General features: G+C 38.0%; 2 protein-coding genes across 2 annotated transcripts; one reads left to right on the forward strand and one right to left on the reverse strand.

Moving 5' to 3' along the window:
* Nucleotides 1–3,812: 3,812 nt before the first annotated feature.
* LOC118797910 (thymosin beta-11-like) lies at nucleotides 3,813–6,360 on the reverse strand. Its single transcript, XM_036557209.1, has 3 exons — nucleotides 6,231–6,360; nucleotides 4,933–5,045; nucleotides 3,813–4,749 (listed from the first exon to the last, which is right to left on the reverse strand). The coding sequence occupies exons 2-3, from the start codon at nucleotides 5,030–5,032 to the stop codon at nucleotides 4,718–4,720; spliced, it is 132 nt and encodes a 43-aa protein (XP_036413102.1). The 5' UTR covers nucleotides 5,033–5,045; nucleotides 6,231–6,360; the 3' UTR covers nucleotides 3,813–4,717.
* Nucleotides 6,361–7,877: 1,517 nt separating this feature from the next.
* Nucleotides 7,878–26,443, forward strand: pwp2h (PWP2 small subunit processome component). The gene is made up of 21 exons (XM_036557138.1): nucleotides 7,878–8,003; nucleotides 8,191–8,303; nucleotides 9,456–9,550; nucleotides 9,698–9,797; nucleotides 9,892–10,035; nucleotides 11,284–11,419; nucleotides 13,255–13,517; nucleotides 14,374–14,517; nucleotides 15,537–15,607; nucleotides 15,780–15,916; nucleotides 17,324–17,472; nucleotides 18,203–18,350; nucleotides 18,699–18,849; nucleotides 19,890–20,070; nucleotides 20,849–20,996; nucleotides 21,279–21,387; nucleotides 21,750–21,815; nucleotides 23,395–23,613; nucleotides 24,386–24,536; nucleotides 24,748–24,822; nucleotides 25,953–26,443. Exons 1-21 carry the CDS (start codon nucleotides 7,986–7,988, stop codon nucleotides 26,131–26,133), a joined length of 2,799 nt encoding a protein of 932 aa, XP_036413031.1. The 5' UTR covers nucleotides 7,878–7,985; the 3' UTR covers nucleotides 26,134–26,443.
* The last annotated feature ends 1,004 nt before the right edge of the window (nucleotides 26,444–27,447 follow it).

A 27,447-nucleotide genomic window follows, 5' to 3' on the forward strand; every position in this document is an offset into this window, starting at 1 on the left:
GTTGTGCTATAATAACAGAGGGGCAGAAGTAAATGAATTAGACGTCTGCCATCCCTGCCACCGCGGGTTAAGTTTTTCAGAGCGTCTCAAAGGCTTGGCTTCATCTGGCTGTTTGGGCTAAAACATTAGACATGAAAGGCTGCTGACCCACAATCCTGTGTGCAACGGCTTGTGAAAAGCTAAATGGCCTCCCGTTGGCTTCAGCCAGCAGAATGATCGATGGACGAATCAGGGCAGAGCTCACTCCTAGATGCATACAATGGTTGAGCTTTTGACTAGTGCCCCATTCATATTCCTCATCAACTGATTGTTCGCTTGTCTGTGGTCGCTGAATGAAACCATCACTGCTGGAGATGAAGGTCGAGCTCAGCTAGCTGACAGGGGATTTTTATAACTTGATTACCAGGCTGATCTAGACACTACTACTTTGATTTGTAGTGAGAAGAGCCAGCATTGATTTGTCCTCTGTGATACGTTTAACCCTTAGAAGTCCAGACGTGTATAACTGCGTAATTATACAGTTAATTACATAGTTACTTATGCCATGAATTACATTTACATTCACTTTACATTCTGTATTGACAGCTACGTGTCTGCATTTTGTACCCATTTCAGTATCAAAATGACAAAAATGCAGCAGAAATGTAAACGATTGTTTTTCTTTTTGCAATACAAGACAACAACTTTTCATAAAATTCAAATCATAAAAAACTCCTCTACTAACAGACACAAATGTGGTGTCGATTGAAAGTTGAGAACACTTACCGCTATTTTACCATCACCTTGATATATAAAAACTACAAAGACACATGTAGCTTTACTGGTAATAAATAAAATGGATGTATTTGTGTTGTAAACATTGCAAACCCTGTTTCACCACTGTAAAGAAATCCCAGTAAGTTTCTCTAAAGTGCAGCATTTCACATCAAAACACTTTGCATCACTTTTAAAACACTTTAAATCACTTTTTACATTTCAGCCACTGAATTATATGGAAATTTTGAAACATCAGAATATTTCTATTATTTATTATTATTGTTGTTTTTATATATTTCTATATTTTCTGAGCATATTGTGGATATCATTAGTACTCAAGGTACACTGACAAACTACATGTGTGAGGGTGATTAGGCCTGTTTAACTAGTTAAATGGTCAGGGCCCATCAGCAGGCTCAAAGTTTTATTAGACACTTCTATAACCTAAGAATAGCTCAACTAGTTGCACTGAAGTCCCTGTGGTTACTAATTAATAAGCTTAAGTATGTAATATACCTGGGATTTTAAGGGGTTAACTGGACTGAATGCTGAATAAAAACCATTGATAATAATAAAACACTGATAGTGTATAACATTATTGTAATTTCATATCATTATTATTATTATTATTATTATTATTATTATTACAGTATTGTGACATCACATAGAATATGAGACTACAGGTTCTGTTTTGTCTGTTCCAAAGTTAAACACCATGTTGCATGTTGTGTATTGTAAAAATGTATCGTGATATAATATTTTTGCCATATCACCCACATCTAATCAGACTTTAATATTGGGCTGTCTTGAACAATTTACTAATAACTGTTTTTCTTGTCCTATGTTCTTTGGATCATAACAGGCAGAATGCATTGTTCTGCGATTCCTAATTTGGAGGACTGTTCATTGACTATGGTTTGTAATGTTATGTAACCAGGGCTCAGGGGGGCAAACGCTATATGCTTGGGCTCCTCCCTGTCGGCTGAATTCCACAGACACGCCTGGATCTGTCTGCATGTGCAGCTGGAGCATCGTTCAGATCTCTCGCAGCTTCCTCACCTTCATCGCGGAAACACATCTGCAGTGATTTGGCGTGTTATTATTTGATTTGGAACGTCCAAGGAGCTCCCCAAAGGCGAGGGATCTTTAATTAACGTCTTGTCTGAGAGGGAGGGTGTGCGCACGAGAGACAGAGAGACTTCTATACAACAGGCCTTTATTCATCCTTCTGCTTTGTGAGACTGCTATGTGCATGATGCACGAAACACACGCACACTCACACTCAAGAACGTTCCAGCCGCCACCCCCCAGCAAAACTCCACTCATGCAACAGATTAGTAGTATTACGAGCAACTGACTTAAGACCAATCCACTTACAGCGACACACAACTGACTGAGTGCAAACTGAGTGACTGTGTCAAACTGTGTTACAGAGCAGAATAAAAGCATTTGACATCATAGTCAAATAAGAGGAATGGGTCACTGTGTAGTGAGTGTAAATTTCATGCTGCGTTAGGAAGTCAAATGGTCAGTTTAATTTTTGCCTGGCAAACAGTTCTGTTCAAAAGACAATGATCACCCTTCATTTATTTCATTTCCAGTCAAAATTGCCAAATGGAAGTTATTAATTTTCCAGCATCAGGAAAAAAAGTAGAAAACATACAGTTAACAGAAAATTAGATTTAATATCAAATATTTAATTATTTAGTGTGTCCATTCTCTGACGTTATTATAGCTTATATTCTTATATAAGAGTTTTTTCCACACAGTTCAGTTTTAGAAGTTGGTTGTACTTTCTGCTTCAATCCAAATCATCCCAAACACACTCAGTGATGTTGAGGTCTGGACTCTGGGATGGTCAGTCCATTGTTCTGAAAACACCAGCAGCTTTTTTGATTGATTTGCAGATTTTCTTCTTTTTTGTCTGCTTCCTTTTCTCAGCTTCTTGACAGCTGCACATCCTTTCAGACTCATAGTGCTGAGTTCTCTTCTCAAAGTGGAAGGATGGACAGAAACTTTTTCAGATCTGAAGCGAGAGTGGAGCTTGACTGATCATTCATTTTTCTTTGACTTTCCCCTTTTTATATCTAATCTTCTTAGAAACATCTCCTAAAAAATAAATAATTTGTACTTAATGGCTGGTTTGACTGGAAATGAGACAAATACTGTACACTGTATGCAGTCCTATATAACTGTATTTTGATATATACGCATGGTTAGCCATCAAGGATAGCTTCCTGCCCTTTTTGATGACCATAATTCTAATTGCAATGACATGTGCAGGTGAACATCATCCAAAAAAACGCTTGGAAATCCACAACATGTCCTTGAAATAGACTCTTGCGTAGGAGTGATTAGCAATAGTGCTCCATTTATGGGATTAGCAAAAATTACCCTCTTTACCCGTTTCCTTTAGGTCTGTGCTTTGTCATGTAACTACAGAGAATGGACTCACATGAACTTTCATGTAAGCCAGTCAGTGCTTCGTCTTATAACTAGGGAAAATGGAGTCAGCTAATGCCATTAGGCTTTGCAGGCAAATGCTAATCTTAGCCAAAGGAAGAAGGCTTTGAGGCTCCCAGCATGCACGGCACAGAGCCGCAGGATAATTGGATGGTCAGATTGCCAAGTCACCACCTGTGAGGACCCCCAACCCTGGAGCCTGAGTCAGGAAGCCTCCCTGCCAGCTATCAGGATTTATTTCCATAAGCAAGAAATGTTTCAAAAAGATACACATTGATTATATTAAACCTGCCAATAGTAAATCTGTCAGTAAGAAAATACATGCAGAATACTTTAAGTGATTAAAAATGTTTAACTAATGTGTAAAACACTACATTTAAGAATTCTTAGAGAATGCTTTGGGTTCTGGAACAATGCTAATGCTAAAGTTAACCAGAACACATGCAAAATATAAGCTCAGGATGATCGTCCTAATGTTCTAGTTTGTAGACTTCACTGATTTCCCACAAATAAAATTTCCACACTAAATCCCAGACAAGTGACAAGTGATGGGTGAGTGAGAAAAGAAGTGAGCGTAAACAACGGGGCGGAGAGCCGTTTGATAACAAAGGTTTTATTACAACATTTGTTTTCCATTATTGATAATGGTTTGTGGCAATATAACATGGTTGCTGAGTTTGTACGAAACCCAAGAAAAAAAAATTTGATCTACAGCTGAAAGCGACCACATGGAATTTTCATTTCGAGAAATGATAGCTTCCATACAATAAGACAACCGAGATAGGGTGCAACACAAAAAGCTACCCCAAAAACCACACACTTACAAAAAGGGCACAATCAATTTTAAAAATAACCCTCATGTTCCTTAGGAGTGTTTCCCGATCTAGGTTGGTCCCACCTTTTTTTCCTCTTCCTCTTTTGTCTCGATCAAAAAAAAAAAGCATTCGCCTGAAGCAGCACTAACAAGTAGGTGTTAATCATTGACGACATAAAAACCAAACAATGTGCATTTTATCTTAAAACTCAATTTCTTTAAAAACAAAAAAATGCAACGCCTTTAAATTGGTGAGCTGGTCACATGTCGACATAAAGCCACGCCTCGATTGGTTGATGAAAATTTGGAAATGTCCACATTCCAAGGCCACGCCCCCCCTGTCCTTTGCCCTTTTCGTACTCTACGCCAATAGCCGAGGCCAACGTCGAGGTAGCCCGCCATGGACACCAGATGGATCCAAGATATGTGCTCCAAAAGTTGGAAGCATTTTCTTTCGCTGCTGGGTTGGAGAAGGGGGGCGGTGATTCTTCTGGCTGTTGACGGAGGGTGATTTCAATTCCATCCAACAGTGATGGCAGCTTTAGGTTTGCTCTCTTTTTTTCAACATTTTTTTTTCTTTTTCAACATTTCGGTTACAAAGTTATACAGCTAAAAGAAGTAAATGAAAAGAAGGCAATGCAGGGAAAGGGGGTGTGCACAGTGCATGATGGCGGCTTGGGGGCTTCATGATGCCGCCTGCTTCTCCTGTTCAATGGCTGTGGAGGAAGAGGAAGAGGAAGAATTAGATTCCACTATGTCCACACCCAGTCAGTTCTGCATAACTTAGCAGGCATCTTGCACAATGCTGCTGCAAGCAGCTTTAATACACCATCAGATATCCCCTGCAAGAGGCCCACAGTTATGTAATGTAACGGTTAAAATACGGGCTCTGGCCTTACTTTCTTTAGACGGCAGCGGGTTCTTCTCCTGGGTCTCGGTCTTCTTCAGCTTGCTCTTGTCGAAGCTGGTGACCTCATCCAGGTTTGGCTTGTCAGACATGATTGTTGAGTGTCTGTCGGGAGACAAGAAAATCAAATAAATCAGATTTAAATAAATAAATGCCCCCAAAATGACTTATTCCCTTCTTCCTTTTGTCTGAGAGACCTCAACTGCTCAAAGATGGTTCCTTCCTTCTAAACCTCCTGAGCTGCCCGCGGCTGTGAGATATTGAGCCCTTTTGTTCAGCAAGAGCCAGGGGCGACTTGAATCACGTTCCGTTGATTTAACTGACCACTGCCACGCTGAACAACGCACAAAAAAACCGCACCCTTTCTCAATGGCGCCCAAAAGGAAAAATGGCCCAAAAAATGTGAACATTTACATAACAATGCGACTTCCCACGCTGAAGGCTGCAAAGGGGAACCTAAAAGGAGACTGAATATGACACTCTGGAGGGGGGGAAAAAAGGCTGTGCTATGGGAAAAAGTTTATATAAAAATGTCCAGACATTGTGTGGGACCCCCACGTGCGTGCACAAAGATTTGAGCAGACTTGCCAAAGGCTCCAGGAACCACCGCCCAGCCCTGCTGCTTTATCTCCAGCACAGCCTTAACGTTCTTAATCACTCCCCAAAGCCTACTGCCCGATACAGGGCAAATACCCCTTATTACAGCCTGTTCCTTACCATTCATGGGCAGAAAGAGCCCCAAATGCCCTTAATGACTAATTATCATGCATAATGCGTTTGCAGCACAAAGGGGCGTAACAAAGGAAATATGTCAGGCAGACTAGCGCGCCAAAAAGGCGAGCAACTAAGAAACAAATCTGGTTTTAAGCATGTTATAAATGCACCTTGAGACATTAAATACTCGCAAAAAATTTCGCTCTTTAGTTATCACTAAGACATCCAACGACACGAAGCTGAAGTCAGCTTCTTGTTCGAATTTTTCCGTGCCACCTTAAATGGTGCAGCAAGCACATTCCAGAATATAACTGCTGCACCATTTAAGGTGGAACGGAAAAAATCGAACAAGAAGCTGGCGAATATGACGCCGATCTTCTAGTGAAATAAAACCAATGCCAACCGTTCGCACTAACATCAGCACAGAAGAGTCGAATAAGAGCATATTACAGGCCAGTGTGTGTGAATGTGTATATATATATATGTATATATATATATATATATATATACACACACACACATGTGCATGTGTACATATATGCACATATATGTGTCTGTGGATGTGCGGAGGCTTACCTAGGGCAGTCAGGTTAGCGTTGAGATTCTCCGTTAACTCTCCGTTGCAGCACTGTAGCGCGTCAATGCGCAAGCGCGGCATATATACAGAGCAGTATGCAAATCGGGCCGTGACGTCACGCCTCAGTTCCCCCTCAGACGGAGAGCGACGAAATCAGGTGATGCGCAAGCAAAGCTGTGAATTCCCGCATTTACCCGCCAACATATACGAGTTTAAGCACAAATAAACGCTTATAATAATCTGTTAGGGTAGTTAGAGATCATTCTGTTAGGAAATGTTTAAAGTCTTGAGTTTCCGCGATTTAGGAGGGTGCAATGGCGCCACCTCGTGGCCGTTGAGTTATCCAACTACTGACTGTGTTGGGGTTCATGATGTCTCAACTTTTCACTCTTTTTCCCCCCTCACACCTTTTTTTCATTCTTTGATTTTTCATTTTCATCCCCTTTGTTTTTGAAGTTTTTGAGCCTCTTGTAGTGTTTGTGTTCTTTCCTGTAGTGTTTGTGTTCTTTCCTGTAGTTTGTCATTTTATTCAATTGTTGGCTTTGTGTTAGACTGTTTCTTAAATATTAATTTAATTATTGATTATGATTTACACTTTCTTGAATTTATTTTTTTTCACCAACACTCACAGCATAACTCATGACTTATACAGAGCATGCACACAAATGTACGAAACTAAAAGATAGTACAATTAATGTTTTTTGTCCATATACTTTAGATATTGATGCATTTAGTTATTCTGGCCCTTTTTCAATTTGGTAATAAATTAATTTTTATTAACATATCACTTATTAAGACCAGAGCAGCCCAAAGTAGGGATGTTTGATTTGGCCAACCCTAACCCCACCCACTACCCAATGAGTTTTATACTTTACATAACTTATTCATTGTCATTAAAATTTATGTTTATGAAATTAACTTATTACATTTTCCTATTGAAAATGTGTATTTAAGGGATTTTAGTAACAAATAATATAACATATAAAAACTTGATTTAAAGCCTCCCTACTCTATTTATTTGTATACTGTTTGGTCTTTTTGGCCCTCTACTTAAAAGAAATATTGTATTTTGGAGACAAAAAAGTTTGGGCAGCTCTAATGCAATGTCACAATATATACACTAGAGTGTAATGCCCACTCCCAACAATGTACATCATGATAAAAAGGGGTCTATAATGAGGTTTGGAACAAAATAATTTAGTTGTTATTTCACTACAAAACAATTCTGTATGCAGGGCAATAAATTAATTAATTAATTAATGATAAATAAATAAATGAAGAAATCTGCATTGATGTCCATAACATTTTTTATTAAGCCTTTCATCAAATTTTAATAGCACTTTGACTTTAATCTTTTTACGTTTCTTATGTTTTTTATTTTGGCTTTATGTTTGTAAAGCACTTTGATTTGCCTCTGTGTATGAAATACGCTATATAAATAAACCTGACTTACCTTGTAAGTTTTTGCAAGGCTCTGATATATCTGCATGACAGTCTTGGTTAAAAACAAAACGTTCAAACAAACAAAATCTTTCATTTTTTAATTTAAAACGTCTTTCACAATGTACCGTGCTGTGGAGGACTTTTATACCAGCGTTTAATGTTTCAACTTTTATTTTGAAAAATGAAAACCCTTGATCCGGAAAGACTCCACGTGAGTTACACATGTGCGCCTCCTGAGTGAGAAACACTGGGTTTTCTGCTGAAGTCTTCAGATGAATAATGTAAAGATTTAAAAGACATTAGAGACCAAGATGAAGTTTGCATACAAGGTACGTGTTTTACTGTTAACCTCAGCCTTGAGATCGTTAGGAGCACGTTTTATTAGCGCTCCTCGAGCCTTAAAGTCTGCTGGTGTAAAATCAGCTCAGACCGCTGAGAGACTGTTCAATATGTAATCATGATCGTAGCAGAAGATTCTGAACACAAACAGACGATTTCTTGTCATTTTCTCTCCAGTTTTCCAACTTACTGGGAGCTGTTTATCGACACGGGAACCTTTCCTTCTCTAAAGATGGGAACTCCGTCATCAGTCCTGTTGGAAACCGCATCTCTGTTTTTGACCTGAAGAAGTGAGTGTCACAGCTTTGGCTGTATAGAAAACTAATCCCACCACATTCATCTGCTGTTAGTTTCAGACTCTGTGCTCTGTGTAATATTACAATAGAAGCCAACACGAGTGCTCAGTTTAAAACATCAACAAACCATTTAAAGCAGGTCATGGCAACCCCTATAGAGCTCAGATTAAAGGATCCACATCATGGAAAGCTGAATTCTCTGGAATCCGGTTTCCACCACTGGGAAATAATAAATAGCCGTTTAGTAAGTCATAATACTGAGAAAATTTCTCATATTTTTGACTTCGTATCTCATAATACTAAGATTCTACTTAGTGTCTCCTAAGTGTGACTTAGGTTACTTTTTCATAAGCGTGACTTAGTGTCTCATAATAGTGATTCAGTCTCATTATTATGGCTTAATATCTCATAATTATGACTTAGCATCTCACAGTAATGACTGCCATAATTATGATTTGGGATCTCATAGTTATGACTTACTTTCTTATAATTATGACAGTCATAGTCATGACTTAGTATCTTACAATTATGATGTGACATACTGGCTCATAATTATGATTTAGCATCTCATAATTTTGACTTATTTTTCACGTAATTCTGAGTTAGTATCTCATAATTATGACTTATTTTTTCATAATTATGAGAAAACCTTCCTTCACAATTGTGGGTAAAAAAGTGCACCATTCACTCCCAGTTTCATACAGTCTTCATATCTGGAGTCTAAGCTGTCTGTTTTAGATTCATTGTTTTTGTGTTGTCACGAAAACCAACACATTTACATTCATCCGCCATTCATCCTCCATCATGCTTTTCGAATGAAGCAAAATATAGGACAGCCAGTCAGAAAACCGCTCATTTCCGAATGTCAGTCTTAAAGGCACAGTAACAAATGTCATAAATGAACCATAGTGGGGGAAAAAATAATATCAATAAAATGTATTATATGGAGCTTTTAGGAGAAGCTGTGTAAAAATGCTCATCCAGAGTCCTAAACTAACTTCATACTAAAAAAAAACAGGCCCAGAGGCCCAGAGCTGCAATAAAACAAGTATGACAGTTTTATATAGAGATAACAGACATAGATGCATGCTGCATTTTGGTCCCTTTGGCCTCCAGTTATTAACAGAGATGCTTCTGTTATTTCAGCAATAAGTCAGAGACTCTCCCAGTGAACACCAACAAGAACATTACCTGCGTCGGTCTGTCACCCAGTGGGAATCTGGCCATACTTGTTGATGAAGGTATCCCAGTTGTATCTTGTTTTGTGCATTTTTCAGTGGTCTTTTCTGATTTTTGAGGTGTTGTGAGTGTGATGAGTGGGCAGAAGTGTTTTTGAATTGTTTCATTAGACTCAGGTGGTTATTAGTGTTTTATGATTTGTGTTGCAGATGGAGCAGCGATACTGGTCAGCTTGGTGACCCGAGCTGTGCTTTACCATCATCACTTCCACAAACCTGTTAACAGTGTCTCCTTCTCTCCTGATGGCAGGTCAGTTGTTCCACATATATGCACACACCCTTTACCTTCACACACAAATTCTAGGCTTATCAATTGCATACATTCTATTCTTCACTCTCTGTAGGAAGTTTGTGGTGACTAAAGAAAATGTGGCTCTGATGTACAATGCTCCTGGAAAGAACCGGGAGTTCAACGCTTTTGCTCTGGACAAGAGCTACTATGGACCTTACGATGAGACGACCTGCATCGACTGGACTACTGATTCCAAGTATGAGACTGCCAAAAAGAAATGCAAATGTTTGGGGACCTAGCTTTTCAAGGAAATTGTGTTTGATTTCAATAGCTTTAGATGTTAAACATGAATTCCACCTCTTTTGAATGTCAGTGTAATTGAATTGTTGAGACATGAACAAAGTCAATCAGACTCGCTTGATGTAAAATGGTTCATTATAGGAGAACCTACTGTCTCTCTCTACAGTGGTGGTGATAGGAACCAGGGGTCGCCATGACTGAAACACAAACATAGCCATTTTTTTTACCATCCAAATCAATTTGAGTGGACTTATACATGTCTTCTGAGTTGTTGCATGTCTCTACTGGTTAAATAGTGGTAAACTGAAAAAAGAGGTTTCCTGTAGGGACTTTTTTGCCTATATAACCATTTCACTGGACTCTTCAGACGTCTGGCTCCTCTCACCACCACTATGTACAATTCTGACTCAGTGTGTTTCTCTAGAACAGAGCAATTCGCATCAAACTACTTTCTTTACATCTTAACTGTTTAATTAGGCAGACGTTTTGAAAAATGTGTGAATTTCCCCTCTAACATATAAATCAGTCACACCTCTAATTCCTTTGTTGTGATGTCAGCACTTTTTAAAGCTGCTTTGGGCTGAAACATTTTGTGAATTAAACATTGTTTGGAAACGAAAACTGTCAAACCAGTATTTAGGATAAACCAGCTGTTCATAGCAAAGAAGACACTTTGATGAACGTGATAAGCATACTTGAAGTATTAACCAGTAGCTGTTTTATCTTATCAAAACCATCGTAGGTGTTTTTTTTTTTAATTGAAAAGAAAAAAAAATCAAACCTTAATTTGGGGAATTTCAAAAAAATGAAGTGTGCCCCCCATCTTTCCACAAGCAGTGTGGTGGCTGCATTTTTGGAGAAATGTAAAATGCTAAAGGAGCTAATGCAGGATAAAGTTTGGAGCAGTCAGTTAGCATCATGCAGCTTTTAACTGATGTTCACTTCCATTCATTTTCAGCATTGGTGAAATACTCGGTTAGTAACTGAAGTAGTCAGTGTCTAAAATCATTTCGTCAAGCTGTCTAACAGACCTTGACAGCTGATTACTGATCTAGGTTCAGCTCTTGTCTGTGTAATTAGACTCATTTGAATACAAAAGGCAACAGATAAAAATTCAACGTTCACCGTTCTGAGAAAAGTGCTTGACTCTCTAGAGGGACGTTTGTCATTGATAATCTGAATAATCTGTGTTTTGCTGTCTCAGGTGCTTTGCGGTGGGCAGTAAAGACATGACCACGTGGATATTTGGAGCAGAACGATGGGCTAATCTGATCTATTACTCTGTGGGGGGCCATAAGGACGTCATTGTGGGCTGCTTCTTCGAGAAGGACAGTCTAGACGTAAGTTCTCAGTGTCTCTTGCTAGTATCGAAGAATGAAGATTCACTGCTTACAAGGATTAATTATTTTCTTACACTATTTTGCCACTTTGTTGTCGCTGAGGTAGGCCTGCAGTGAATAGTTGGCAAAGTCAGCAGCGTCAATTATTATATATTTTTTAAAATGAACTTTTGTGGATATCGTCAATGCAGTGAGAACACTCAGCAATCAAGTTTACGACAAGAGCATAATTAGTCCTGTTTAATTTGATTTAGTGCATTGCTATATGTAAAATAGTTAATAAAATAATTGTACTCAGTTTTGATAGTATTTTTTCACTACTATTGGTACTTTTTTGTCTGTTCTAACTTATCAAATCAGAAAAACTAAATATTGTGATTGGTGTCATGCATTCTGAAAATGTGTTAAAATAATGAGTGTGTTTAGATGCACTTAATAATCCGATAACTGCAGAAAATCAGGTTTTGTCAGTAATCCGATTAACGCATTTACATGCACTTAAGTAATCAGATAGTGGGAAACTCCGGGTCTACACGAGTCAGGCAATAATTTGATTTCTGCCTTGCAACCAGCCAGTAAACTCACAGGAGAAGGCGTGACGTAAACATAATGTAAAACTCAAACGTCATGCCATGTTTTTAAACATTGCGCCACTGAAGATGAAACACGTTTCACATATTTAAATCCTTTATTTAGTCAAGAATGTAGTTGGTTTCACTGTCGCTCCAAAAGTGTTTTGCTGCGTCTCGCGGCAGCGCTGTTTGCTTATTTCCGGTACAGCCGCCTGTTTCGCACATGCGCAGCTTGAGAAATCTGAAAGAAATCTGAGTAAGAGTTTACATGCACTGAGAAATCTGATTACTGAGCTAAAATCCAGCTCTCTTTATCAGATTTCTCAATCAGATTGCTAGACCTTACTTTGGTCATAGAAATCGCAGTATGCTGTTCCCATGACTGTTTGAATAATCATATAACTGCAATAATGTGATTATGATTGGATTATTGAGTGCGTGTAAACACACTCATTGTGATGTATACTTGCCACACCGCCCACCTCTAAAAGGGACAGGAGCAAAAAAAAAGCATATTAGTTACATTTATTGATAAATGATGATAGTTGGTAAGATCATCAACTGCAACTCCAGATTCAGTACAGAATGTCTTTATGAATTGTGCACTGGCATACTGTCAATTCTCTTCTGCCTGTCTTTCAAACACATGACAAACATTTTAGATACACTATGCGTCCAAAAGTTTGTAGACACCTGCTCATATAGAGTTTCTTCTGAACTGAAGAAAACGAATAGGGAGTTTGTCCCTCTTTTGCTGCAGTAACAGCCTCTACTCTTCTGAGAAGGTTTTACACTAGATGTTGAGACATTGCTGTGAGGATTTGTTTGCCTTTAGCCACAAGAACATTAGATGACTTCGGGTACTGATGGTGGATGATCCGTTCTGGATCACAGACTTAACTCCAGCTCATCCCAAAGATAGTGGATGGAGCTCCATCACTCCAGAGAACACAATTCCACTGCTCCACAGCCCAGGGGGGCTTCATATCCCTCCAGCTGATGCTTGGCATTGGGTGTGGTGGCATAGGGCTCATGTCTGGCTGCTCCAGAGTGTCCCATTCTTTTGGCCAGTGCTTTTTCTATGGAAATTATGCAAGCTATTTGTGCACATTGAACACCTGTATCACCAACAGGTGCACTTTAAAGTAACTAAATTCACTAATTAGGCTGGAGTGTCTGGACACTTTTGGATGTAGTATAAATTATTGTATCCCTATCCTGTTAACTGCTGTAAAATAGTAAGCCTGTTTCCTTTTGGATCAGTTGTACACTGTGAGTCAGGATGGCGCTCTGTGCGTGTGGGAGAGCGACACGGAGCTGGACGGGTTACGCAAAGGTCCCAAATACTCAGAACGCAAGAAGATGGCTGAGGAGAGGAAGAGACAGGAGGAGGAAGAGGCTGAAGAGGATGAGATTGAGGAACTGGGAGAAGACGGAGAGCGCAGGGGAGAGGTGATTAAAGGCAGTGCGGATGCACCTACAGAAGTAGAGGGGATCAAAAATGTCCGTTATAAGCAGAAAAGCAAGTAAGTAACTGACTTTCATAACACTTCATAACACAGATTTTGTCCCTTGCCTGTCATTTGTGCTTTTCAGTCAGACTTTGTAGTGGAATATTTGCTTCATTATAACAGTTTTTTGCAGTTTTTTGCTTGAGTAATTTTAGTCTTTTGCACTGGCTTGTCTAATATTGGAATATGAGCTTTATTACCTTTATTGCCATTTTACTATACATTCAATTGATCTCACATTATTTAAATGCAGTTATGTAAGTACATAGTTTGTCTCAGTGAATTACAAGTAGGAGAGAGCAGGGCATAACCTAACACACTGTATTTTGCTAAACAATTGATTTGATCAAGATTATAGTGCCTATATCATGGAAAAATGTTTTCTTGCTCGCTATCATACGTTAACATTGTTTAAGTTTCTAAACATACTTCTGACGCCCAGTCAATACAGTCTGTATATGGAAACTGAGCTGCAAAAACATTTTGAATGGCTTGTTTTTGTGATGTCATGAAAATCTATACGTTTGCATATACCAACCTATTCTATGTAAGCAGTTTAGCTCCGCCAACTCACACTGAGTGAGAAATGCATATACAATTAGATATTACATATATAATATGCAATTACAACATTGTAATATTGTTTTTGTTATCTCAGTCATTTCAGAGGGTTATGGTTTTTGTGGTCACTCCTTAGTGCTTTAACTTTAGATTGTTTTCATAGTAAAGTAAATAAATTAAATAAATATGATACAAATGAATTACAAATGGCCTTAATGTGAAGTACAATTAAATTTAAAAACAATTAAATTTAACTTGGTCTCCTAAAACGTCCAAGTAGTAAGATGTACCAATCTGTTTTTTGCGACAGACATTTTTTCAACAAGGAGGGTGACTTCAATAACCTGACGGCAGCAGCTTTCCACAAGAACACACGCATCCTGGTGACGGGCTTTGCCTCTGGAGCGTTCCACCTGCATGAGCTGCCGGATTTTGACCTCATTCACTCACTCAGGTTGGCCTTCAGTCAAACCATGCTAATACTTTTACCTTCCACTGCTTTTATTAAAGCGATGATTTGGCCAAAAGTCAAATATAAACTGAGCTCAGGCACTGAAAGCTGATGGAAGTGTAAATCTTTTCCAATATGAGTTTCATTAAATCTATTTAGCTGTTCATTGTGATATTCTGGGCTGAGACTGAATCCTCTGAACTGTTCTAAACACATTCTTGCAGTTTGTTTCCACAATTCGTTGATTTTTTTTTTTCCCATTACACATTTAAGTGGGATGTCCTCTTTGTGGTGTTCATCTAAGAACTTACTGAATCCTTGAAACTTTAACTGATGACTAATTGCCATATTAATAATTGTGATTATCAGTTCAATTACCTTTACTTGTTCTTTGTCTGAAGTGGCCAGATTGGCTGATTAGCCAGGTTGCTTCCTAGCTGTCAATACTTAGTAGTTCCTGACTGACAATAGAAACATCTTAAGCACAAACAAACATTACTCACTGCTGCTCTCTAACTGTTACAGCACCAAATCAGAAGTTAGTTTTTATTATTTGTGAAAGTCTCAAGATGTTTCTCAGTAAATGTGTTTTCTTTATTTCTTTATTTTCATGCTTTTGTATCAACCAAGTAGATTAAAAAAACATCCAGTTCACATTCTGTTTGTTTCAACAAAAACTGTGGAAAATATTGCGATTAGCTCAAGGCGTAAAAGGAAAGTAGTTTGAGAAATAGGTTTTCAAATCTTAGTGGATGACACCCATGGAAAAATAGTGTTGCCCCAACTCTGAAATACCAGTTCAACCCATGCATGCATTAAAGCATCAAACTTACAGACACTTAAGTTGTGTAAATTAGATTTTTGGCCAAACCCTCGTTTTAAAAATGTTTCCATTGTTTCTGTCTTGATTACAAAACTTGATATTTTTATATCTTTGAAACTGGAATGTTGCTACAGTACTGAAGTATTGATTTGGCACTTATTAACTTATTCTTTTTATGATTTGTTTTTTTTCTCATCAGCATATCGGATCAGAGGATTTCAGCTATATCTATTAACCCCACGGGAGACTGGATTGGCTTTGGCTGTTCAGGTACAAATATAGTATTATCGTAGACATTTAAACACTTTGAAGTGTAACGCAATGCGTTTCCGTCAGCTGTAAATATTAAGTGAGCAGAAACACGTCTGTTGTTAATGCAAGGTGTAAACAGGCTCTTACACGTTGATGAACATGGTTACTAAATTGACTGCTGGTTTTAAAGGACGTGGACAGCTGCTGGTTTGGGAGTGGCAGAGCGAGTCATATGTGTTCAAGCAGCAAGGCCATTTCAACAACATGGCCTCTCTGGCTTACTCTCCTGATGGACAGTACCTGGCTACCGGAGGAGATGATGGGAAGGTGAATTGTGGATTTTTTTTTTCCATCAAATCTATGTGGTTAGATGAAATATGAGTTAAACCTTTATGCAACCCCTTTTTGTATCAAAGCTACTGTAGCTTACTGAGCTGAAAGGGATGTGCATACCCAATAAAACAGATTTTCCTAAAGAGTTACTGAACGTATAATTTTTAACTGCGTAGAAGAAAAAAAATGCCAAGAAAAGGACTTTCACTGAGATAAATGTAGGGCTGTAGGGTTACCTTTTTAAACGACATCAGAAATCAGTAGTTTTTTGTGTCAGAAGTTACTAGAGCTGAGAGGTACAATCTTGAATGCCGACAATGACTCGTTGTCTTCTATATTTGGTCTTTTCTCCTCAGTTGACAGCGTTTTACTATATTTCAATATATAATATATAATTTCAGACCTGCCAACCTTCACACATTTTGCGTAGCAGGTACGCATTTTGACATCAAAGTACGCTGATGCGATTTGTCACTCTACGCAAAAAGCTGGTGACGCCTGAGAGTTCAGTTGTGCACATGCAATACTCAAGTCTAACAGCAGTAGGCAGCAGAGTCTAGCCCTCTAAAAAACAAAAGAAATAGAAGAGTTTGACCGACCATAGAGCTAGGTTCGTTTGCCATGGAGGACAAATGTCAGTCATTTCAAAAGACTGCAAATCGACACAAAATAGGTTTCATCCCTCTCGCTCCTCACTTCATCTGGCTGGTTCCACAAAGGAGGACAGTGCTTTTAACTCCTTTGCAAAGGTAAATGGGCTGCATTAAAAGTAGGGATTTTAGGCTGTAGGAGCCAGAAATACTGCTTGCTTTTGCCCCCCCATGTGGCCGTGTGCCAAGTGAAGGTTTATTTTATTTTTATTTATTTATTTATTTTTTTTAACCTTACACTATTGTGCTAGGCAAAATATTTTCCCAAGGTTGGCAGGTCTGTAATTTCATTGTTTCTAAATCTAGCTATCATCAGCTAGAGTATGGTCTCATTAAGGCACTAATGGTTACAAGTTACAGACTCACAAATACAAGCAAACTCTCCACATTTTACATATCTATTAAAACACAATCAGCATTTCCCTGAATTCTTGGTCTTTATATTTTCTCTGCCTTCCTGAGATGAAATGTAAGAAATACCCGAACACTGAATACAGTATTTGAATGCTGGCACCTCAAACAGTTAACAGAGTACGTGAGTAACAACGCACATCGCTTTAAGCCAATTTAGTAACTGTTTTCTCTCAAGTACACGATGTACCAAAAGGGCTGTCATAGCAAATCCAATCAAGTTTTGGTGTCCATTATTTATTTTTGCAACATTAATTGGTTGTTAATTGGATTTAATCAATCAAATAATTAATTGGTTTAACTGGCCAGTATGAGGTTAACATATTTGTCTCATTTTTAGGTGAAAGTGTGGAACACCAACAGCGGCCTGTGCTTCGTCACATTCACAGAGCACACAAGCAGCGTCACTAACGTCACCTTCACCACCAGCGGCTTCGTGGTGATCAGCGCCTCTCTGGACGGCACTGTGCGAGCCTACGACCTGCACAGGTAACAGGAAGCAAGCCGAATTAACCTGACTGTGTTCTCTGTATGTGGTTTAAGACACTGTGTATGACATACTGTTATCTGTAAAAGTGGAGAAATATATATTGGATAGTTTAATACCATACCGGCTATGAGGGATTAAAGTAGTATCAATGCAAAGAGGCCCAGTTTTCAATGTTTTATTTTGAATACTTTGAATGTGTTTTAAACCTATTGTTTGTTTACCATAATACATTTCTGTGTCGTTCCACGAGATGGCGCTGTTTCTCTTTGGTGGAAACGAGTTCTGTCAGTAGAGTTTTTATTAGGACTAGTCAGACAGTTTAGTGGATTACATGCTGTCCGTGAATGCTGGAGAATGGGAATCAGTCCCATCATTCAGACAGGAATCATTAGAAAGGACCATCATTTGATAAAACAAACTGTTCTTTTGGAGCAATAATTTACCTTCAAAAGCAAATATATCGCTGTGTGGCATATTGCACTGTTTAGCGTTACACAAGTATTTAAAAATTACAATAGAATCATATCTTGGCTAGTGTATCGTGGCAGTATTGCATTGTGGGATCTGCAGTGACTCCTACTCCTAGTAACTCTCCTAAACCTTCAAGCTGAATTCTGTCCATTTTTTTTCCAGGTTTATAGAAATGACTTGCTGGAAGTCTGGAATAAAGTACCACATCGTAACATTATACTGGTTCCTACCTTCAGTGTACTTTCTGTCTGTTCTCAGGTATCGTAACTTCCGCACACTGACGTCTCCACGGCCGGCACAGTTCTCCTCACTGGCGGTGGACCTGAGTGGAGAGCTGGTTTGCGCTGGAGCTCAGGACTCATTCGAGATCTTCCTGTGGTCAATGCAGACAGGACGTCTTCTGGAGGTCTTTCTGAGCTTTGTTTTGTTTCATTTAAACTGATAAATGCTGGCGTAACTAATATTGGCTAAGGTCTTGTGGCAGCCAGTTAGCCTTTTTTCCCCACATAAATCGATATTTAGAATCACGTAGATAAAGCTTATTCAGTTTTCAGATAGAATCATAACAATTATGGGATGTTAATAAGCTTGTATTCATCAAATGTATCAGCATTTTAAAGTGAAGTGTTCATTTAAAGCTGTAGCTGAATTTAGCTGAGCACTTTTTGGGGTCTTTGTCTTTAATCTGTATGTAGCAGCCCAATTAGACACAACAAATAGCAGCTACGTAATCTATGTGTGTTTGTATGGGCAGGTGTTGAGTGGTCATGAGGGTCCGGTGAGTTGTCTGTGCTTCAGTCCAGTGCAGTCTGTGCTGGCCAGTGTGTCCTGGGACAAAACGGTCAGACTGTGGGACATGCTGGACAGCTGGCAGACCAAAGAGGTTCTGCGCCTCACCTCTGATGGTAAGCTGTTTGCTAATTTTATGGCAAGATTCACTCATCTGAAAGGCTCTTTTTAGGGGTGGGCAAACATCATACAACCCCATTTCCAAAAAGTTGGGAACGCTGTGCAATATGTAAATAAAAACAGAATGCAGAGATATGCAAATCATTTATCATTTAAACCATAGATTTAATTGAAAATAGTAAAAGGACAACATATCAGATGTTGAAACTGAGAAATTAAATTGTTTTTTGAAAAATATGTCAATTTTGAATGGGATGCCAGCAATACGTTTCAAAAAAGTTGGGACAGGGACAACAAAAGACTGGTAACTTTTTGGGAAAATGGGATTGTATTACAAAAAAGACTTTTCATGATACACGATATGCATCACAGTATTTTAACACAGTGCACCAGTATTGCCACATTTAAAAAAAACAGCCAAGGAAATCTATCAGTGACTTTTATTCAGCGTTTCACATACTGCACTGCACTAAACCCAAATAAACAGGGCTAATTATTCCTGTCTATAATGAAACATGAAGTTGGTCAGTGTTCTTTAGATATGGACGATACAGACAAAATATAATGTTTATCAAAGTGTATCTCAGTAACAATAAAACATTGTCGTATTGCCCACCTCTACCTCCGTTATATGGTAATGACACAGGTTGTTTTGGTTGTGATTTCTAGTTAAATATTCCTAAATATAAGTTTAATGATGATTTGGACCACATACATGTTTGACGAAACAGCTTATCGTGTCGAAAGCCTTTGTGCATGCATATTTATTATATATTTGTAATGATCTGCATCACTTAAGACTTGCATAGACTATTTGTCGCTTTTTTTTATCAGGACATTCAGCAAAGCAAGGTGCTCTTGTAAACTTGGTTGCAAGCTGAGATGTAATGAAGAAAAGCCCTGGTTATATGTGACACAGAAACAGCAAAATATTATCAGGCAGAGAGAGTGAGAACAAAAAAGAAGAATATTTGAAAGGACAGTGTGCAGAGCGTCTACACAGTAAGGATAAGTGTCCTTTAAACCTCTTTGTCAGGTCTGGTGGTGACGTATCGTCCAGATGGTCAGGAGCTGGCAGTAGCCACTCTGGATGGAGAAATCACGTTCTGGAATCCTCAGACGGCAGGCCAGACCGGCTCCATCATCGGCCGCCACGATCTTCAGATGGGTCGCAAAGAGACCGACAAGATCACCGCCAAGCAGTCAGCAAAGGGCAAGTGAGTATTACAGAGACCAACAAGATCAATGGGCTAAACAATTTAAAGGCTGTAGATGGTTGGATGTAGTAGATGGTTAGATGTAGTTCAGTAGTTTATAAACGTGAGCAGAGTTGAGCCATGAGGAAGTTTGATTGACCCACCAGAGGTAGCCTAGCCTCACCCCCAGTGAGAGAACAAACATAATTTAGACTATGTATAACTTATTAAACTCTCATTTTACTTTTAAAATTGTATTTGTAAGTATTTTAGTTACAAAACATAAAACAATATTATAAAAGACATTTTAAAAACCTGATTTGAAACCTCTCTACCTTCTGTATTTGTATATATGTGTATTGTTAGTGTATTGTTATTAACAACTTGATACAGTTTGAGGCAAATGATAATTTGCCATTTAGTTTGCATAATACTGTTTACTTTGTAGCTACATTAGCCTCTTAGCTCTAGTGCAAAACTTAAAAAGCAAACTTCGGACAGCAAACAGGGTCTAGATCAAAGATATCTTCTGTCTTTAGAGTCATGATCCACAGAGAAGTACTTTGTTTCTACTTTAAACATTAAAAGCCCAAAATTTAAAGGTGCTTAAATCATATAAGTCTTTACTTCCTCAAAGCCCAGCGAGGTGTGTTTTCCTTTTGTTTGGCAATTGCCGGTGTGACTACAGAGAATGTACATTTGTGGGGACCTGTTAGCAGGTGTGTTGTGTATAATAGTAAAGTGACCTCACTAACTTTTATTCATCATTAGTATATTTGCACTCACTTAATTTTTCCAGGGCCTTCACTTCACTGTGTTATTCTGCTGATGGTGAGTCCATGTTGGCCGGTGGCCAGTCAAAATTCGTCTGCATCTACAATATCAAGGAGCAGATCCTCATGAAGAAGTTTGAAATCTCCTGTAATTTGTCCCTGGATGCTATGGAGGTACGGTCTGCTCTGCTCATAGTGAATTCTAAACCAACTGTAACTTTCACACTGTTATTCTTAATTACAATTAAGAACCGCTATGCTGTCTTCTTAACTTTGACTTTATAGTCTATGTAGTCTCTATAGTCTCTATAGTCTGTATCTATTGATATCTGTAAAATCTGATAATATTGTTCTGAAGAGCACCTGCTCCTCTTCATGTTATCTTCTGACCGTATTTTAAAAGGCTGTCATCTCAGCTAGTTACATAACTTTGGCTTTCATGCGGCACTCTGGCAGGAGTTCCTGGACAGACGTAAGATGACGGAGTTTGGGAGCCTGGCACTGGTGGATGAGGGCGCAGGAGATGGAGACGGGGTTGAACTCAGTCTTCCTGGTGTCAGGAGAGGTGAGAGGACTTCATTAAGCCTTAGAAGGCATTTGGTTCTGTTGTTTTGCAGTACTATTACTACATAATTAATGACAGTTATGTAAGTAGTTAGATATATATTATGTTTACATTCAGTATTGACCAGTTTGTAACTTTTTTTTTTTATGTGTGTTTTAAAAATGACAAACATGATAAAAATACAAAGGACTATATATATATATATATATATATATATATATATATATATATATATATATATATACTTCTATTTCCAAACACATACATAGTATTAATTAACAGTTTAGAAACCACAGAATCTGTTCTGTGGTTTTGTTTGTGGGGAAATCAGCTTGAACTGTTTCTCCTGTTGCCTCCTCCAGGTGATATGAGTTCCCGCCACTTCAAGCCAGAAATTCGTGTCGCCTCTCTCCGCTTCTCCCCAACTGGTAAGTAATGTTTAGATTCTTATATATAAGCTTCATTTCTGAAATAAGCTGGTAGATATTTAAACAAGGGTCCCTGCAGATCCTTAAAAAGTCTTATAAGGCCCTAAAACAAATTTTAAGTTTGTAATGTCTGAAAATGTCCTTTAAAACTATTAAAGGGATATTTTAGTAGATCGGATATCAACTATGTTAAGTCCTGATCCTTTCTTTCTTTTTGCGCTCTGTTTACTGTCATAGAGGAGCTATAAACAGACATTATTCCATGACCTGCAGCAGTGAGAATACAGAATTTGCATAACATTTACATATCATTGTTTACCTAAAAAATGGCAAACAACACTATGGGCTCAAGGACACCCCTTTAAACACATAATGTTGTTTACATCATAACTCGAGGTAGTTAAATTGGAATAGAATAAAAAAAATACAAATAAATATTATGTCTGTATCGCTGCTCTTTCTCCTATCAGGGCGCAGCTGGGCAGCAGCATCTGCAGCAGTTTTTCAGAGGATAACAAAGCAGTTTAAATGCTAGCATTGTTGAACATTTCTATGGTGGAAAATTAAAAGTTGCAGTATCTGCTGCAGCTGTAGTTCACCTGTGTTTTGTAAAATGGGCAAGTGAAATGTGAGAGAGTGGCTATTACTGCCCCCAGCCCTGAGCGACGTACCACATAAACCATACGCTACACTCGCTCCCTCAGTGTTTGCCACCTACAAGCTGTGACCGGTTGAAAGCAAAACTATCCCAGGAACGTTCTGCTTTACCAGCTACGCTGCTTCTGGCTTTATCTGATCTCCTCATGACTTAGTAAAAACTGCTCTCAAGCAAAAACAGCATATTCAGACTGCAGTTGGTGTAATATGTTAGTATTATATGTTATTTTAGTATGAAATTGTAGCATATTCACAACCTTAAACAATGGTTATTTCACATATATAGTCCAATAAAACAGAATATGCCAATTCAGTTTGTATAACACTGTGCATAAATCAAAAATGAAGTGGTTTCACTGCAGTGTGTTAAAGTACCACATCATCTGGTAGGTCACTTAAATTTGATCTTAAGTCAGTAATATTAAAACGAATTATAAAATAGGAATTTTTAAAAAGTAGGCAAAAAAAAATAAACACATCAGTCCAGAATGTCACATTGTGCACATTGCTAATTAATACTACAGTAAAACCAGTTCATTTTTACAGAGTAGCAAAATCTTACAGAAATTACGCAGCTATCAGATTGGACTCGGATTCTGAGTCTGAGTCTGGGCAAAAATACAAATCGGGACGCCCTCGATTAAATTCTAGGGTGATGCTTAAAGAGTCATTGTGTATATTAAACGTATTCCGACTAGTCTGTTAACCAAAAATATCCACCTAACAGTGGTCTTGTGGTGAACACGTAGCAAATCGTAGCAAATTCACAGCCCTAAAAAATGGTAAACACTTTGGGCTCGAGGACTTTCTTTAAACACAGTGTTGTTGAGGTAGTTCATTAGGAGTGAGATTTGAAGAAAAAAAAAAGTTAATATTATGCTGTATAATCATATATTATTGCTGCTCTTTCTCCTTCAATCAGGGCGGAGCTGGGCAGCAGCATCTACAGAAGGTTTGCTCATCTACTCCCTGGACGCCTCATTGATATTTGACCCATATGACCTGGACATGGACATTACGCCAGTCAGCATACGTCGTCAGCTGAAGAAGAAGGAATGGACATCAGCCATTGTTCTAGCTTTCCGTCTGAATGAAACCTCTCTGATTAGAGAAGTGCTGGAGGCTGTGCCTTATGACCAAGGCAAGTACAGTTTATCATAGTCTGGGGTTTCAGACAGTCGTATGCAAAAGTTTGGGCGCCGCTGATCAGATGACATGTTTTGTTGAATGTGAGTTCAGATAATTTAACACATCCTCTACAGACACACTTCTGCACATTTTAATGCACAAGTACTGTTAACTTGCAGAATTTAATATAATGGGAAACAAAGCATAAAATGTGGCCTGTGCAAAAGGCACATTATATATTTTAATGTTTAATTTTTTTCCAGTATGTTAAACTATAAGAAGAAAATAAATAGAAATTCTGCACTTAAATTTGCAGAGACATAACATATTTAAATGTGTTCTTTGCAGAGGATGTGTTCATTTACTCCTGTATATTATACTACATTTACTTTTTAATATATTGGTTACTTTTATAATATTGCATAAAAGTATTTGGGCCCCAAGGAAATATTAAAACTTTTGGACAGTAAGTGTTTATTTGATCATAAAAACACTAACATTAGAATAAATACAAATGATCAATACATTATTATTTTGAGTTTGTAAAAATTCACATAATGGTGTATTGATAATTTGAAGCAGGTACTGGATGAAAACTCTAAACTGTGAACTTTCTCTGACAAATACTTCATTAAATTACACTGTAAGTTAAATTTAGGTGATGGTGGTAAAATTTTAAAACTACATGAGATGTGACGCTAAATAGTTTTAAAAAATGTTATTGTGTCTAAGATTTGTGTAGTACTGTGTGTGTAAAGTGTTCATTGTCTCTCTTGGTTATTTAGTGGCAGTGGTGTCCAGTTCCCTGCCGGACGTGTATGTGGAGAAGCTGCTAGACTTTGTGGCCTCGACCCTGGAGAATTCCAGGCACTTGCAGTTCTACCTCACCTGGGCTCAGAACCTCCTCACCTTACATGGGCAGAAGCTCAAGAACAGGTTTGGAGATCTCACAGTATAATTTTCAGTATATTTCATCATTATCACACTTAAACCTCAAGAGAATAATATCAGATAATAGGATTCAATGAATACTATCAAAACTCAAGCATTATAACTCTATTTAACTGTTTTATTACAAAAACTAGAGGATGTAGTGATACTTTAACTTTCGAGGTAATCAGGTTTTGCACACGTATTTGATTGACAGGTCAGGAGCAATACTGCCGACTATACAGCAGCTGTTGAAGAGCATCCAGAGACACCATGATGACCTGTCCAAACTGTGAGTCCCTGTCCACTCCATGCCCATCATATAACATACAGATTATAATGTTGATCTCTAAATCTCAAATCCCAGTCCATAGTCCAAATATGGAAACTAAGCTACAAAAACAGCCCATTTTGTGTTCGTCATGGTAACAATGTCACAACCACAAGCATATTTACCTATGACCATCCATTCAGCCTTCAGCAATAGCGTTATTACTGCATACAGTCTGCAGCAGACCTATTTAGTGGAAGGTAAAATGATTAAATGCTGTGCTGCCTCAGGCTGCTGAGCAGTAAATGTATCATTACATAGCATACATTTCCAAAGCATCCCAGAAGAACTTAATAGTTTGTTCTGTACATTTCAGCCTGGCATGATAGGATCAGACCATCAGAACAAAGGTCATATTAAAATCATATTAAATCATATTATCATATTAAAAGGTTTTAGGCACTTAGGACTTGTGAATTAAAAAGCAGTTTATCTGGACAGTAAGCATTTATTTGTTTGGAAAAACACTGATATTAGAATAAATACCAGTGTCAGTAATACAGTGAGTAGTTGCTTCATGTATGTCAGTATTTGTTCAAATGTATGTTCAATTATTTCCAAATCTCTAATCAAGGAAGCTCAGTATTATTTGTATTAATCATCCAAAACCTGGGTTGGCTAATCAGTACTTTGTCATACTAAACCAGGTGCTTTGGTGATAGAATTTAACAACTTCCTTGGACACTGGTGGCGTCCAGGAGACATGTGGAACCAAACTGTTCTTTTAGCTCACAGCATATCTGCTTGTTTTTCAAAACAAAAATTCCTGTCACTTTTTTAATGTATTTGTTAGTTTATTGTAAGGAGATACAGTGTTTAAGAACTGCCAAGATAAATGTGCTTAGGTGCACATTACTGTACACCTGTCTTACAGGCACAGCAATAAAAACGATTAATTTATTTCTAAGGGATTTTTGGCCCTGTAAAATGAATTACTGTTTTTGGTACATAAACCATACAAACATTATAAATGGACAAATAATTGGATAATTGTAAGTAGACAAAAAGGAAAGAATAAATCCAAGTACATACATTTTTCTTTAAAAGGTATAATGAACTTCTAACCTGATACCCCTTTTCCACCTTTCCAGCTGTGACTGGAACATATACACTATCCGCTACATCAAGGCCCTGTCCAAGCAGAGGGGGATGAAGAGGACGGCAACGGATTCACTCAGCGAGCAAGAGGAGGAGGGGGAGGGAGGATCAGTGGTCATGGGCTCAGAGGATGAAGAGGAAGATATGATGAGTGAAGCACTCATAGTAAACTGACACTTACATAAACCTGAACTTACACTGGAGTGGCACTGGGAACCAGTATCTAGTGGTGCAAGAGGAAAAGAAGAGTCAGACTGGAGAAAGATTCAGGACAATGTCTGGGCAAAATTCAAGAAGGAGTTTGTTGTGGCAGTTTCATGAACACACACCATCACTATCTGCTGTGAGAAGTGAAACAGAACCTGCTAATTATCTTTTTTTGATAACTTTATTGATGAAACCATCACGAATTTTATACTGTATGCTAAGTAAGACAAGTCTTTGTGTGAAAAGTGATTAAAAAAGATTTCTTTTCTAAACAACATATATGGCAGATTCCATCTGTTCCCATTTCAGTGTTTGTAACACAATCCAAGTCTGAGACTTAGGATTGTGAATCATTTACACAAGATCTTGAACAAAGGTATATTTCAAACAGATGAAACTCTAGCTGTAGCTTCAGCCCAAACAATGGAGCTATGAGACCACAGTGAAAGCATTACAATAAAAACATCAGCATGAAGGAAACGTTGTTTAGGGAACAGAGATGCTCTTAACTGCAAATAAAATCAAAATTACATACATCACTGCTGTCGGAACAAAACCTCTGTTTTTCAGTTGCCGACAGAATTTTAAAACGCCTGTTGTTCTTTACATTGTAAATTTCATGATGAATAGACAAAACAAATGGCCTAAAATGACTTGGAAAAAGTCTGACTTACATTAAAAGTAGGTTTTCCCTCTCCTGTTATGTTACCATTTGGGAGATATGAGGTTTTGTTCCAACAACTAAAACTGTATGTTTTCTATCATGAGTGTGTGTGTGTGTGTGTGTGTATGTATATGTATGTGTATATATATGTATGTATATATTTTTGGGAAAATTTGTGTGGTATTACTGTAGATCTTTTTTAAGAAGAGTACTGTCTATCAGTTTACTAAGCTAGTCAATAGACCTCTGAGAGTTTAACAGAGACCCAGGGATAAAAAAAAATTCTGTCCTTCTGTGAATCAGAGGACTTACATAGCTAAGGTAACTAACTGGCTACGTTACTTTATTATCTTGTTATTAAAACGAATTAACCTACAATGTGAGCACAAAATCCTGGTGAGCTTTGGAGCAAAATGGAGAACTATAGCAGCCTAATTACTGTTAATTTTTACAATTCGACTATTTACAATTTAAATAACAGTGAGTGTTCTGCACTGTTAAAAAGATGGTTCTTTAAATGTTCTTTCATAAAGGGAATGGTTCTAAATATAACCATGAACAATTAAAGAACACTTTACATGATTAAAGGGTTCTCTGCATGAAAGAGGCCTTCAGAT

The sequence above is a fragment of the Colossoma macropomum genome, unplaced genomic scaffold (assembly GCF_904425465.1).
Source record: "Colossoma macropomum unplaced genomic scaffold, Colossoma_macropomum, whole genome shotgun sequence".
Classification (NCBI taxonomy): domain Eukaryota; kingdom Metazoa; phylum Chordata; class Actinopteri; order Characiformes; family Serrasalmidae; genus Colossoma; species Colossoma macropomum.

What these genes read in the sequence shown, in the direction of transcription:
- LOC118797910 (XM_036557209.1), bottom strand. Translation starts at nt 5,032, where the DNA reads ATGTCTGACAAGCCAAACCTGGATGAGGTCACCAGCTTCGACAAGAGC. An exon ending in CCCGCTGCCGTCTAAAGAAA is followed by an intron (nt 4,750 to 4,932) that starts GTAAGGCCAGAG and finishes CTTCCTCCACAG; the next exon opens with CCATTGAACAGGAGAAGCAG.
- pwp2h (XM_036557138.1), top strand. An exon ending in TCTGCGCCTCACCTCTGATG is followed by an intron (nt 18,850 to 19,889) that starts GTAAGCTGTTTG and finishes CCTCTTTGTCAG; the next exon opens with GTCTGGTGGTGACGTATCGT. An exon ending in CATGATGACCTGTCCAAACT is followed by an intron (nt 24,823 to 25,952) that starts GTGAGTCCCTGT and finishes CCACCTTTCCAG; the next exon opens with CTGTGACTGGAACATATACA.